The sequence below is a fragment of the Oryctolagus cuniculus genome, chromosome X (assembly GCF_051225735.1).
Source record: "Oryctolagus cuniculus isolate XC-2025 breed Fujian yellow rabbit chromosome X, ASM5122573v1, whole genome shotgun sequence".
In the NCBI taxonomy this organism is placed as follows: domain Eukaryota; kingdom Metazoa; phylum Chordata; class Mammalia; order Lagomorpha; family Leporidae; genus Oryctolagus; species Oryctolagus cuniculus.
The window spans coordinates 128976309-128988966 of record NC_142888.1 but is presented as its reverse complement, the minus strand read 5'-3'; the positions used below and the strand labels follow the sequence as shown (position 1 = coordinate 128988966).

Below are 12658 nucleotides of genomic sequence, written 5' to 3'. Positions count from 1 at the left end.
CAAGGACGTCAGTGATTCTCTGAGTGTGAGCAATGACACATTATTGCTATGCATGTTCACACTCACCACATTCCAGACAACAGTGTTTGTCAGCTTACCTGCCTTCGGTATTCTTCAACTGGATTGTAAACCATCCATCCGTCCACATTAAACTTTTCTTCATTTAAAAATGCAAACAGGGGCTACAAAAGGCAAAAAAAAAAATTAAAGAATTAAAAGTTCAAAGTGAAGATACAGTTTATTACTAGTACATTCTTTGCTTTCTCACAAAATAAATTGTACCAGATTTACCAACCATGAAATTACAACAAAACCCAAAACCTATAACAATGAAAGAACAGAGGAGAATTCAGGGCCGGTGCTGTGGTACAGCAGGTTAACATCCTGGCCTGAAGTGCCAGAATCCCATATGGGTGCCGGATTGAGACCCGGCTGCTCCATTTCTCATCCAGCTCTTTGCTATGACCTGGGAAAGCAGTAGATGTCTCAACTCCTTGGGCCCCTGCACCCACGTGGGAGACTTGGAAGAAGCTCCTGGCTCCTGGTTTTGGATCGGCTCAGCTCCAGCCACTAAGGCCAATTGGGGAGTGAACCACTGGATGGAAGACCTCTTGCTCTCGCTCTCGCTCTCTCTCTCTCTTTCTCTGCCTCTCCTCTGTGTAACTCTGACTTTCAAATAAATAAATAAATCTTAAAAAAAATCCAGCCAGTTCTGCTAACTTCTATTTTGAGCAATAATTAGGATTGGAAACCTCAATTGTCTATGGCTACAAACATTTCTTTTTAAAATAAATAAAGAAAATATAACAGGGAAAAAGAACTATAGACCAAGTTCTCTGATGAACATGCAAAAATACTCAACAAAATACTAAAGAATTAAATCCAACAACACATGAAAAAGATCATCCACCCAGACCAAGTGGGATTTATCCCTGGTATAAAGGAATGGTTCAACATTCACGAATCAAACAATGTGATACATCACATTAACAAACTGAAGAGCAAAAACCATATGATTATCACAATAGATACAGAGAAAGCATTTGATCAAATACCCTTTCATGATGAAACCCTTTCATGATGACAACTTTAAGCAAATTGGGTATAGAAGGAGCATTCCTCAACACAATCAAGGCAATTTATGAGAAACTCACAACTAGCATCTGATTGAATGGGGAAAAGCTGGAAGCATTCCCACTGAGATCTGGAACCAGACAAGAATGTCCACTCTCACCATTGCTACTCAATGTAATCTTGGAAGTTGTAACCAGAGCCATTAGGCAAGAAAAAGAAATCAAAGGGATACAAATTGGGAAGTTGGAAGTCAAACTATCCCTCTTTGCAGATGACATGATTCTATATATAGGGAATCCAAGAGATTCCACTAAGAGACATTGGAACTCATAGAAGAGTTTGGTAAAGTGGCGGGAGATAAAATCAAAACACAAAAATCAATAGCCTTTGTATAAGCAGACAATGCCAAGGCTGAGAGAGAACTTCTAAGATCAATCTCATTCACAATAGCTACAAAAAAAAAAAAAAAGCAAATACCTTGGAATAAATTTAACCAAGGGTGTTAAAGATCTCTATGATGAAAATTACAAAACATTAAAGAAATAAATAGAAGAAAATACAAAAAAAGGAAAAAATCTTCCATGTTCATATATTGGAAGAATCAGTATCACAACAACGTCCATACTATCAAAAACAATTTATGGATTCAATGCAATACCGATCAAAATACCAAAGGCATTCCTCTCAAATAGAAAAATGATGCTAAAATTAATATGGAAACAGAGGAGACCTAAATAGTTACAAATCCAGAGTAATCACAAAACCAGATTTCAGGACATACTACAGGGCAGTTATAATCAAAACAGCCTGGTATTGGTACAAAAACAGATGGACAGACCAATGGAACAGAATAGAAACACCAGAAATCAATCCAAACCTCTACAGCCAACTTATATTTGACAAAGGAGCTAAAACCAATCCCTGGAGCAAGGACAGTCTCTTCAACAAATGGTGCTGGGAAAACTGGATCTCCACATGCAGAAGTATGAAGCAGGACCCCTACCTTAGACCTAACATAAAAATCCACTCAAGGGGCCGGCACTGTGGTGCAGCAGATTAATGCCCTGGCCTGAAGCACCGGCATCCCATATGGGCACTGGTTCGAGACCCAGCTGTTCCACTTCCTGTCCAGCTCTCTGATACGGCCTGGGAAAGCAGTAGAAGATGACCCAAGTCCTTGGGCCCCTGCACCCACGTGGGAGACCTGGAAGAGGCTCCTGGTTCCTGGCTTTGGATCAGCGCAGCTCCGGCTGTCGCAGCCAATTGGGGAGTGAACCATCGGATGGAAGATCTCTCTCCCTCCCTCCCTCCCTCTCCTCTCCTCTCCTCTCCTCTCCTCTCTCTGTGTAACTCTTTCAAGTAAAATAAATAAATCTTCAAAAAAAATCCACTCAAAATGGATTAAAGACCTAAATCTATGACCTAATACCAACAAATTATTAGAGAACACTGGAGAAATCCTGCAAGACATTGGCACAGGCAAAAAGTTCTTAGAAAAGACTCTAGAGGTACAAGCAATCAAAGCCAAAACTGACAAATGGGATTAGATCAAATTGAGAAGTTTCTGTACTTCAAAAGAAACACTCAGCTAAGTGAAGAGGCAATTGACAGAATGGGAGAAATTATTTGCAAAACTATGCAACTGATAAAGGATTAATATCCAGAATCTATAAAGAGCTCAAGAAACTCAACAACAACAAAAGAAACAACTCAGTTAAGAAATGGGCAAAGAACTTACACAGGCATTTTTCAAGAGGAAATCCAAATGGCCAACAGACACATGAGAAAAGCACTCAGGATCACTAGCCATCAGGGAAATGCAAATCAAAACCACAATGAGGTTTCACCTCATTACAGTTAGAATGGCTTTCATACAGAAATCAACAAACAACAAATGTTGGCAAAGATGTTGGGGAAAAGGTACTCTAATCCACTGTTGGTAGGAATGTAAGCTGGCTAGTCTCTGTGGAAGACAGTATGGAGATACCTCAGAAATCTGAATATAGACCTACCATATGACCCAGCCATCCCACTCCTGGGAATTTACCCAAGGAAAATTAAATCAGCATATGAAAGAGTTATCTGCACCCTAATGTTTATTGCCGCTCAATTCACAATAGCTAAGATATGGAATCAACCCAAATGCCTGTCAACTGAAGACTGGTAAAGAAATTATGGGATATGTACACCATGGAATACTACACAGTGGTAAAAAAAAAACCGAAATCTGGTCATTTGCAACAAAATGGATGAATGTGGAAAACATCATACTTAGTGAAATAAACCAGTTTCAAAAAGACAAATATCCAATGTGTTCCCTGATCTGTGATAACTAATAGAGCACCTGAAGGCAACCTACAGAAGTGAAATTGATACTTTGAGATGCAATGACTCTAAACAGCCCTGCTCTTGACTGCTGAGGAACAGTTTTTTTTTCCCATTTTATTTGTTGAACTCTTTATTTAACATAGAGTTTATCATATGTGTATAAAGTCAACTGAATATAAATCTTAGTAAAAACTAAGAATGGGAATAGGAGAGAGAGGAGGAAGAAGGGAGGGAGAGTGGGTGGGACAGTGGGTATGGTGGGAAGCATCACCATGTTCCTAAAGTTGTATTTATGCAATATATGAAGTTTGTATTCCTTAAGTAAAAGGTTTCTGGGGGAATGAAAAAATTATGTTCCACAAAAAATTTGATTTATGGGCCAAAGAGTATCAGTTTTATACAGTATTAGCAACTGATTACATAAAAGCCACTTTAAAAAAAAAAGGAAAAATTCAGGAATAATTGTTAAATAGCACATCTTCTTCTAAAGGGAACACCACCATGCTTCTGTATTTTAAGACAGGACATTAGGAAAACTCTTTGATGCTCTTTGAATTGGAACCCAATGCCCTGGTGTCTGTGAAATGATGAGACCCAGACCTCGCATCCTGTTGCTGGATGGCAACACTAGAGGCACTACAGAAGGATTTCATGGCTTCATTTAACACGTGTACCCTGGTGACTACTACATAGCTCTGGCACACTCTCTGAAGTCCACCTGGTCATCCGGGTGTCCTCTCCACAACCCCACCAGAATGCCTAGGAGGTAAGCGCCAACCTTGAAGTTCACACAGCCAAAGCCAATCCTGGTCTCCCACATGATCATCATTTCAGTTGATGAAAGCCTCACCCTTCTAGCAGATTGAGAAAAAAATCCTTGGAATCATTCTTGTTACCATATGGCTACTTCCCTGTCTCACCTGGCTTATTACAATCACCCCTTAAATTCTCACACTTTCATTTTTCATCTCTAAAGTCAAAATGATGAGGTGACAGCATAAATCACATCAAGTCATCCCCCTGCAAAAATCTTCCTATGGCTTTCCAACTGGCTTGGAGAGAAAGTAGAAGCCCTGCCAACAGTCTATGCAGCAGATTGTCTTCTGGCCACCACTCCTACCAATTTCTGCTCTTACCCTTGCTTGCTCCACTGCAGCCACACTGGCCTCCTGTGTCACTCCCTAAATGTATACCAAGCACTCACCAGTCTCAGAGCTTTGGTACTTGCTTTTTCATCTGCCTAGGATTCTTTTCTCTCGTACTTCATCTAACTTCTCTTAAATTTCTGAGCCAATGCAACCTTTATCAGAGAGACTTTTATAGGAAACCAACTTTAGACTCCCAGGAGATGATGGTCTATTGTCTGTCCCTTGTTTTACTTCCACGGTCACTTAGCTCCACCTGACATATATGTACAAGGGTATATCTAAAAGTTTGTGCAAAGATGCAATTAAAAGGTAAGTTTATTTTAGTGAAACAGGGATCTTTGAAAAGTTCCTAGAAAATGTGTTGTCGCTCCCCCTCTTCGTGGAGGAGCAACACAGGACCCTGCGCTGTTCTTTCGTCTGCTCGGCCCTCCCCGGGTTTGCTGCTGGTTCTTCCCGGGTTGGCTACTATCCCTTCCACCTCCGTGGAAGGGCGGTTCCCCCTGGCCACATTCCCCACTTCCGCAGGGGAGCGGCACACCGCCGGCCGGCTTTCTCGGGGGCTGCACAGGCGTTCCTTCAGCTAGATGTTCCCCTTAGATGTTCCTGGTGCATGCCGTTTCTCTCCTCCTTTATAGTCCTCCTCCGCCAATCCTAACTCGGCTGCCCACACGCCGAGTACGCTGCTCTCCAATCAGGAGCAAGTCCTACAGTTTATTGGTTGAACTGGAGGCAGCTGTGCGGAAGCTGTTTACTTCTCTCCCAGCACCATATTGTGGGAGAGCAGATGCATAGAATAAGTCTTAATTCCAGTAACTCAGTCCAGTCCGGGCTGCTCCCCACATGTGTAATATGAAAAAGCTGCATGGATTTAATATTTTTTTCACTAAAATGAAATTATCTTTTTTAAAAAATGTATTCATTATCCTTTTACTTAAAAGGTGGAAAGATAGAGTAATCTTCCATCTATTGATTCACTCCCCCAGTGCCTATTACAGTCAGTGCTGGGCCAGGCTGAAGCTAGGAGCTTGGTCTCAGCTGGGGTCTCCCACATGGAGGAAGACTACCACTACTTGAGTAACCATCTGCAGCCTCCCAGTGCATGAATGGGAAACTGGAGCTAGGACTCTGATATAGGATGCTGGCATCCCAAGTGGCATCTCAACTGCTGTACCAAATGCCCGCCCCTGAGATTTTAATCCTGCTTTTCAAGAACTTTTTAAGGTACCTTTGTCCTTGTTTACAGTCAGATCCCTGCTGTCTGCTCCCCAATACTGTGGGCCCATGGAGGCATATATTTATTTTGTTCACATCCTTTGTGCCCAGTAACTAACAGCACCTGGTCCACAGCAGGATATGTGTTCACAGAATGAAAACATGAGGCCCACAGAGCCCTGCACAACCACTCCTGGAGGCACAATGTCCAGGCATTCTTTCTCCAGGGATTACTGTCCCCACCCATCTTCCTCTCATCAGCCTGTCACTTTGAATACCAGTGTTCTCTCTCCTACATTACAAAGAATTTCTCAAAAAAAAAAAAAATCAGTCAGCAGCAACTGTTTTCTGCGTTTGTATGGAAAGAATTTTAAAGTGAAAACTGATCCAGAATATGCTCCATCATCGCATCTTCTCAAACTTTCCCAAACATGTAGCACCCTCAGCAGGTCTCAACTCTGGCATTTCTAGGCCTGAGTGCTGTATTCCATGATGAATAGTGTACTGATCACACATTAGTAATGACACTGACCTAGCTAAGCTATTCACTGGGGCTTTAGTCTGACACTGAATCCATAGCTGTGTTTAATAATTCAGAACCAGTGGGGAAAATAAATGATTCCTACTAACTGAAGTTTAACCCACAGATAGAGAGACTTATAGTGAAAATAGCATGAAAAGGTTTGGTGCCTTTCACTGTCTACATACAGAATCTAAGCATTCTCATACTGCTGAGTATGGTGCTGCTGACAAAGCTTTAGATGACAAATGGTTTGACAAATGGTTCTGACTTTAGAAGAAAACCTACAATTTGTCCTCTTGAAATACATTCCTGACCTCAACATGATTTTTGTCCCTTTGTTGGCGTTAGTTATTTCCATCTTTCCCTTGAAGCTCAAGTGAATGGGGGGAGGGAGCTTTTAAAAACAAAGGAAAAAATCCCTAAATCAAAGACCTAGATAGTTTTTTTCTCTAGAAAAAATCAAGTGTAGTAATGTTGTTCTTTAACATGCCCGCAACATTTTTAGTGTAAATCACTATTTCTCATTCATTCATTTTAAACCACCTTTTAAAAACTACTTCAAGCATTCTCTAGTACCTTACATAAAAATTCTAAGTGCAATATAAGTTTCCAGAATTGTCATTAGAGGATGAAAGCTGTATGGCCCAAACTGAAATTATCTCTACAATTTTCTGAACATGTTTAAGAGCATGCAAAGACAACATTAAAACAGTGTTGCCATCAATGTGAGGATGAGACATCCCTCCCCATGGTAGCTTTGTATCAGCTGGCATTCCCAGGAAACTCCCTCTGCAGTGACCCTTCACATCCTCATGATGTCTAGAAGGAGTCAGTGAGTGGACGCCCTTTAGCCCTGAGAACTCCATGACAGAAGCAGTACCCAGTTTACTCTCGATGCTAAAAGCCAGGCTTGGATCTCGAATATTTCAGGAAAATGTATGAATTGCATAAAAGGCAAATACTTGTCATCATGAAGTAATGCAGTAATATACATAATATTGCATTAGAGTCTAGGATGGAAAAGGCCAGGTGTTTAAGCCAATATGTTAGCATCCAAATAAATGAGCTTAGAATTATAGGAAAACTTTTTTTAAAAAAGGCATTACTGGTTGGAGAGAGAAAAAAAAAAAAACAACACTAAGTTTCCATAAACCACTTGGCTCAACTCAAACATTCCAAATAAATATTGATATTTTCTAAAGTTGAATGCATCAGGACTTACAAGTATTTTAATTTTGCCTTTTTTTTTCTTAAAGACTCAGATAAGAAACAAAGCAAGAAGTTTAAAATATAAGCTCTCAGTAGAGTAACATAAAAGTGGATTATTAAAAAGAAAACCAAGCATTAAAAAAGCATAATAAAACTCATTCATCTCTACCCCATAATTAAAAAGTACAAAATTCCCTACAAGTGGTAACCTGTTGCAAGCCTAATAAAAGCTCCTGTGTGAAGACTACTAAAACCTACAGTTAATGGGCTAAATAGCATGAGAGTTTTCGTTATCAACTATTTTCTCTTCCAAACAATGCATTTTCTAAAGCTTTGAGTTTTTCAGTAGTTTGTCAGTAAGGTGACATCTCAAAAATCATTCCTAAATACCACCAGGGGTCAAGAATGATTGAATCTCAATTTAGCAAAGTCTTATGATAGAGACAGCGTTGGCTGTCAGTTGACACTGCTGTGAGCCCTACACTTTCCTCCAGAGCAGGGCTGGGAATCATTTTTTCTGCCGAGGGCCATTCGGATATTTATAAATGGGACATACAAAATAATCAAGGTAAACATTAGCCTGCCATAGGTTTATTGAATTTTGAGTTCTACCTTCAGCTGCCTTGGCAGGGGCAGACCAAATGATTATGCGGCCCTTATATGGCCCATGGGCTGGATGTTCCCACCCAGCTAGGGATGTGGCTCTTAGGCTCTGCTACCAAACTGGGGGTGTATTACTGGTGGGGGTTTTCAAGATGCTGACTGATGCCCGTTCCCTACCTCACCCTTAACCAACCCAGAATTTCTAACTGGTAACTCCCCTACTGTGTTAAGTTGTAGAAAGGCTATGTAGAATATACCAGAAACCCTAGAATCTAACCTAGGGGTTCTCTGTGGTCAAACTATTGAGAGTGGAGGGGTGTTAATTTTTTAACATTATTGTGAAATAATTAGAGATTCACAGAAGTTGCACAGGAATGTACAGAGAGTATCCTTCAGCAGCCTCTCCCAGCATTAACATATTATATAGCTAGAAGACAATATCAAAACCAGGAAACTGATATCAGAAAATACATACTCTCAAAGGCCTGTACATACATCAGAAAATACATAGTCTCGAGCCCTGGCTTCCTCAAGTAAGCGGGTCTTCCTTTATTTTACTCTATATTAGTATCTGGGCATTTCATCAATTCAGATCGCTACTAGTCAAGAGATACCACGTATGGAGACTTAAGAAAAAGCAATAATGTGCATTTCTTTTCTGAAACAAAAATAGTGCAATGTAACATTTGAAAAATCTTAAAGGACAAAGTTGAGATGAAAATCTCTGGCTTCACACTAGGGACAAAACCAGATGACATAGGGAATATAACTTGTCATTTTAATTTAGCTACATTTAGCATTGCTGGGTCTTGTGGAAGGAAAACTCTGAAGCGATAACGGATTTTACCTTTAACTTAATTAGCATCTGAAAAGGACGCACTGCTTTGCTCAAGACATCTACATTGGATTTTTTTATCCAGTTAAATCTATAAATGTTGAATGATACCCCAGTTTCCTTTCAGAAGGGAGAGGGGTCTGTCCCAAAATTGGGATGTCTACAGCTCACAGATCCTCTTCACAGAGAGCTTTCTTCCCAGATTTGCGGTGTGGTGGTTCAGAGTTGGATGTTATGTTCACCATTTCCAACAGGGTCAATTACGGAAGGAAATTATGTCCACAGCATTCAGGGCAATAAGCTGACAGATAAACTATGTCTGTAGAGTTAGAAACTCCACGTGTTCTCTCTTATATGCAGCATCTACTACTAAAAAATAATAAACAGAAACAAAAACGAAATGCCTGTATCAGTTTTGCTGCAAATACAGTATTTCATCAAACTTTGTTTTGAATCTTTTTCATGGAAACTGTTAGGAGTTATAGATGCCTATAGTTTTGATGATCTGTGACTCTCTTCAAGTTTGCTGTGTATTCATGAAGTTGACACGTTTTCATTTAAATGTTGTTTATGGCCCTGTCCTGTGTTCCTGCTGAACTAGGGTCTTTTTTTTGTGTGTGTGCGTTGAACTCTTTATTTAGTAGAGTAGCTTTTGAGTATAATGTAAATAGAAAATGGTACCTCAAAAATTTTTAAAATGATATCACTATCCTGCAATGGCACAATCATAGATGGACATACCTTTCACGAACACGAGGTGCTTTTAATGTAGCAAACAAACCCACATCTCCAAATACCTAACCTTAAAATTCAGACAATTCACTAATTGCTTCTTTACTGATTGAATTTTGCAATGCTTGAATAGGGATATAAGCATTTTTTTCTAATTTAATTTCTGAAATTGAAGACATTTCCCTTTTTAAAAGCTTCTACTTACAGTTAAGGGTACATCATTGTAAAATTACATTACCTTCATCCTATAGATTGTACACTAAAGGAACAAGACCCCTTAATAAAAGAAAAAGTTCTTTCATTAAAGTTGGGAAGGTGAAGCAGAAAATTTGAAAGAACCATAGGAGGTACTGAAATCTGGCCAAGTTTGCAATTCTAACACCTTAACAGTAGATACTGCTTTCTGTGTAAGTACTCTACGTGCCTTAACACAGTAAATTCATTTAAATTAGTTACTGTAAAAGCCTGACCAAGGTCTCCTGTGTCAAAAGCGGTTAGCACATACATTACCATTTATACTTCCATTTGTGTAAATACTTCTGATCTTATTTCTACACTGACTCATCCATAACTCTAGGGAAAATAGCTTAAGATTCCCAGTCATCATTACCGTTCAAAAAATGTATGTATTTATTCAGGAAAGTAAAATGAAAGTACATTTGAAATGTTACTTCAAACCATTTTGGAAAAAGAACATTCTTTACAACCTGTCCACAATCATCATCATTTAAGGCTGACATTTCTCCAGGTTCATCTACTGCATCTTTTCTCACTATAATTATCTATCCTGGTAATTCTGGCCATATCTATGACAATGCCAATCATCACATCCAGGTTATAGCTTATTTGAGTCTATGTAGTCAGCTGCCTCCTAGGTATCTGCACCTGGTTGTCGCAGACACTGGTGACAGCATATCCAAAAGGGAACTTGCCGCTGCTTCCTCATTTCCCTCCTTTTTCTCCATTGAAACCTTGGGCCCCACCACCAGCCTGCTTATCTAAAATAGGTTCCATCCTCTATAGCATTCTATTCCTCCTCATAACTAGAATCAATCATCAAATTCCACTCATCTTATCACCTAGATCTTTCTCAAATCCATTTTCTCCCATCTGTCTCATTGTCCCATTTCAAACATTCATCATCATGGACTAAAGTAACTAATGATGTCCTTCAAAATGGTATTTTCTCCTCTTCCACTCCTGCTCCCTCCAACCACTCTACACATTGCAGCCCAGGTAATCTTTTTGAAATTGAAACCTAATTTGTGTCACGTTCCTGCTTAGAACACTTAGGCAGCTCCCCTCACCTTCAGACAGGAAGCAACACTTTGCGGGGCATGCTGGGCTCTGCAAGCTTTGGCCCAGCCTTTTAGCCACTTGAAGCACTATCTCCTGCCACTACCACACATGTATGTCATGCTCTTACCTAACAAACCATGTGCTGGTCTAGTCTGCCTGGCCTCTTCACCTTTGTACAAACCATTCTTTCTGTTCGATCTGGTGAATGCTCCTGTTCATCTTTCATAGTCCCTATGCTCCCAAGACATAGTGTGTACCACTGTATCAGATGCATCTGTTCATCCACATCAACCAAGAAAATGGTACTTTCTGGGGACAGGAAGTGGCAATCAGCTCTGGGTCCCTGAGCCTAACCACAATGCATTCTATAAGTGCCTGAGCAAAAACAGGGAGGAAAAGAATGAAAAAGAGAAACAAGGGAGTTAGTTACCCTACAAGACATTACAGCATCTTATAAAGCTTCAACAGTTAAAAGAGTACACAAAGAGAATGATTAATGCAAGAAGGGAAACACTTAGAAATTAAAAACAAATATACAGAAAATTTTGAGAAAAAGCTGGTATTTCTTATCAGCAGACTGGTCAAGAAGTGGGGTTGCAACAAGAGGGGAATAAAGTGTTGGATCCTTATACTATAACTCCAAACAAATGCCAGATTGATCACATATTTAAATCTTTAAAATGCAAGGAAAGAACCAGGTACATATAGAAATTCTTCTATAACTGAGTAGGGAAGGGATCCCTAACCAGCATACAAAACCCATAAGGTATACAAATGTGCATGAAGAGTTAGCACTGTGGCCTGAGATTGCTCCCCTTAGAAAACCCTGCTTATATTAGGTCCTTGGCTGGCATCTGAGAATCTGAATGCTGGGAGAGCTTCTACCATTCCTTAACTTTGTAAGAGTGGTTTCCTGAACAAAAGATGACAACACAACATATCAAAACCTATGGGATACAGCAAAAGCAGTGTTAAGAGCGAAGTTTATGGGCCAGTGCTGTGGCATAGTAGACTAAGTCAGCTCTCTGCTTATGGCCTAGAAAAGCAGTGTAAGATGGCCCAAGTGCTTCGGATCCTGCACTCATTTAGGAGACCCAGAAGAAGTTCCTGGCTCCTGGCATCAGATTGGCCCAGCTCCAGCCATTGTAGCAGTCTGGTGGACTGAATCAGCAGATGAAAGACATCTCTCTGTTTCTCCTTCTCTCTGTCTGTAACTCTACCTTTCAAATAAATAAATATTTTTAAAAAGAGGGACGTTTATAGCAATTAGTGCCTACATCAAGAAATTGGAAAGGTATCAAATAAATGATTGAACAGTACATCTCAAGGACCTAGGAAAACAAGAACCAACCAAATCCAAAAATAGTAGGAGGAAAGAAATCATTAAAATTAATAAATAAACAAAACATATCAAAAATATCAGTGAAATGAAGAGCTATTTTTTTTGAAAAATAAATAAGGGGACCGGTGTTATAGTGTAGCAGGTTAAAGCCTGGGCCTGCAGTGCCAGCATCCCATATGGGTGCCGGTTCAAGTCCTGGCTGCTCCACTTCTGATCCAGATCCCTGCTAATGCATCTGGGAAGGCAGCAGAGGATGGCCCAAGTCCTTGGGCCCTGGTACCCACATGGGAGACCTGAAAGAAGCTCCTGGCTCCTGGCTTTTGATCGTTTCAGCTCTGGCCATTGCAGTCATT

At 40.1% G+C, this 12658-nt stretch overlaps 1 protein-coding gene across 7 annotated transcripts in view; it reads right to left on the bottom strand.

Moving 5' to 3' along the window:
• Positions 1 to 12658, bottom strand: part of MTM1 (myotubularin 1) — a 127895-nt gene that overhangs the window by 41419 nt on the left and 73818 nt on the right. For all 7 annotated transcript variants that reach the window (XM_002721329.6, XM_008275032.5, XM_070067219.2 and 4 more), the window contains one exon: positions 99 to 182. In XM_002721329.6, coding sequence (XP_002721375.5) covers positions 99 to 182 — 84 coding nt within the window. The remainder of the gene's footprint in view (positions 1 to 98; positions 183 to 12658) is intronic.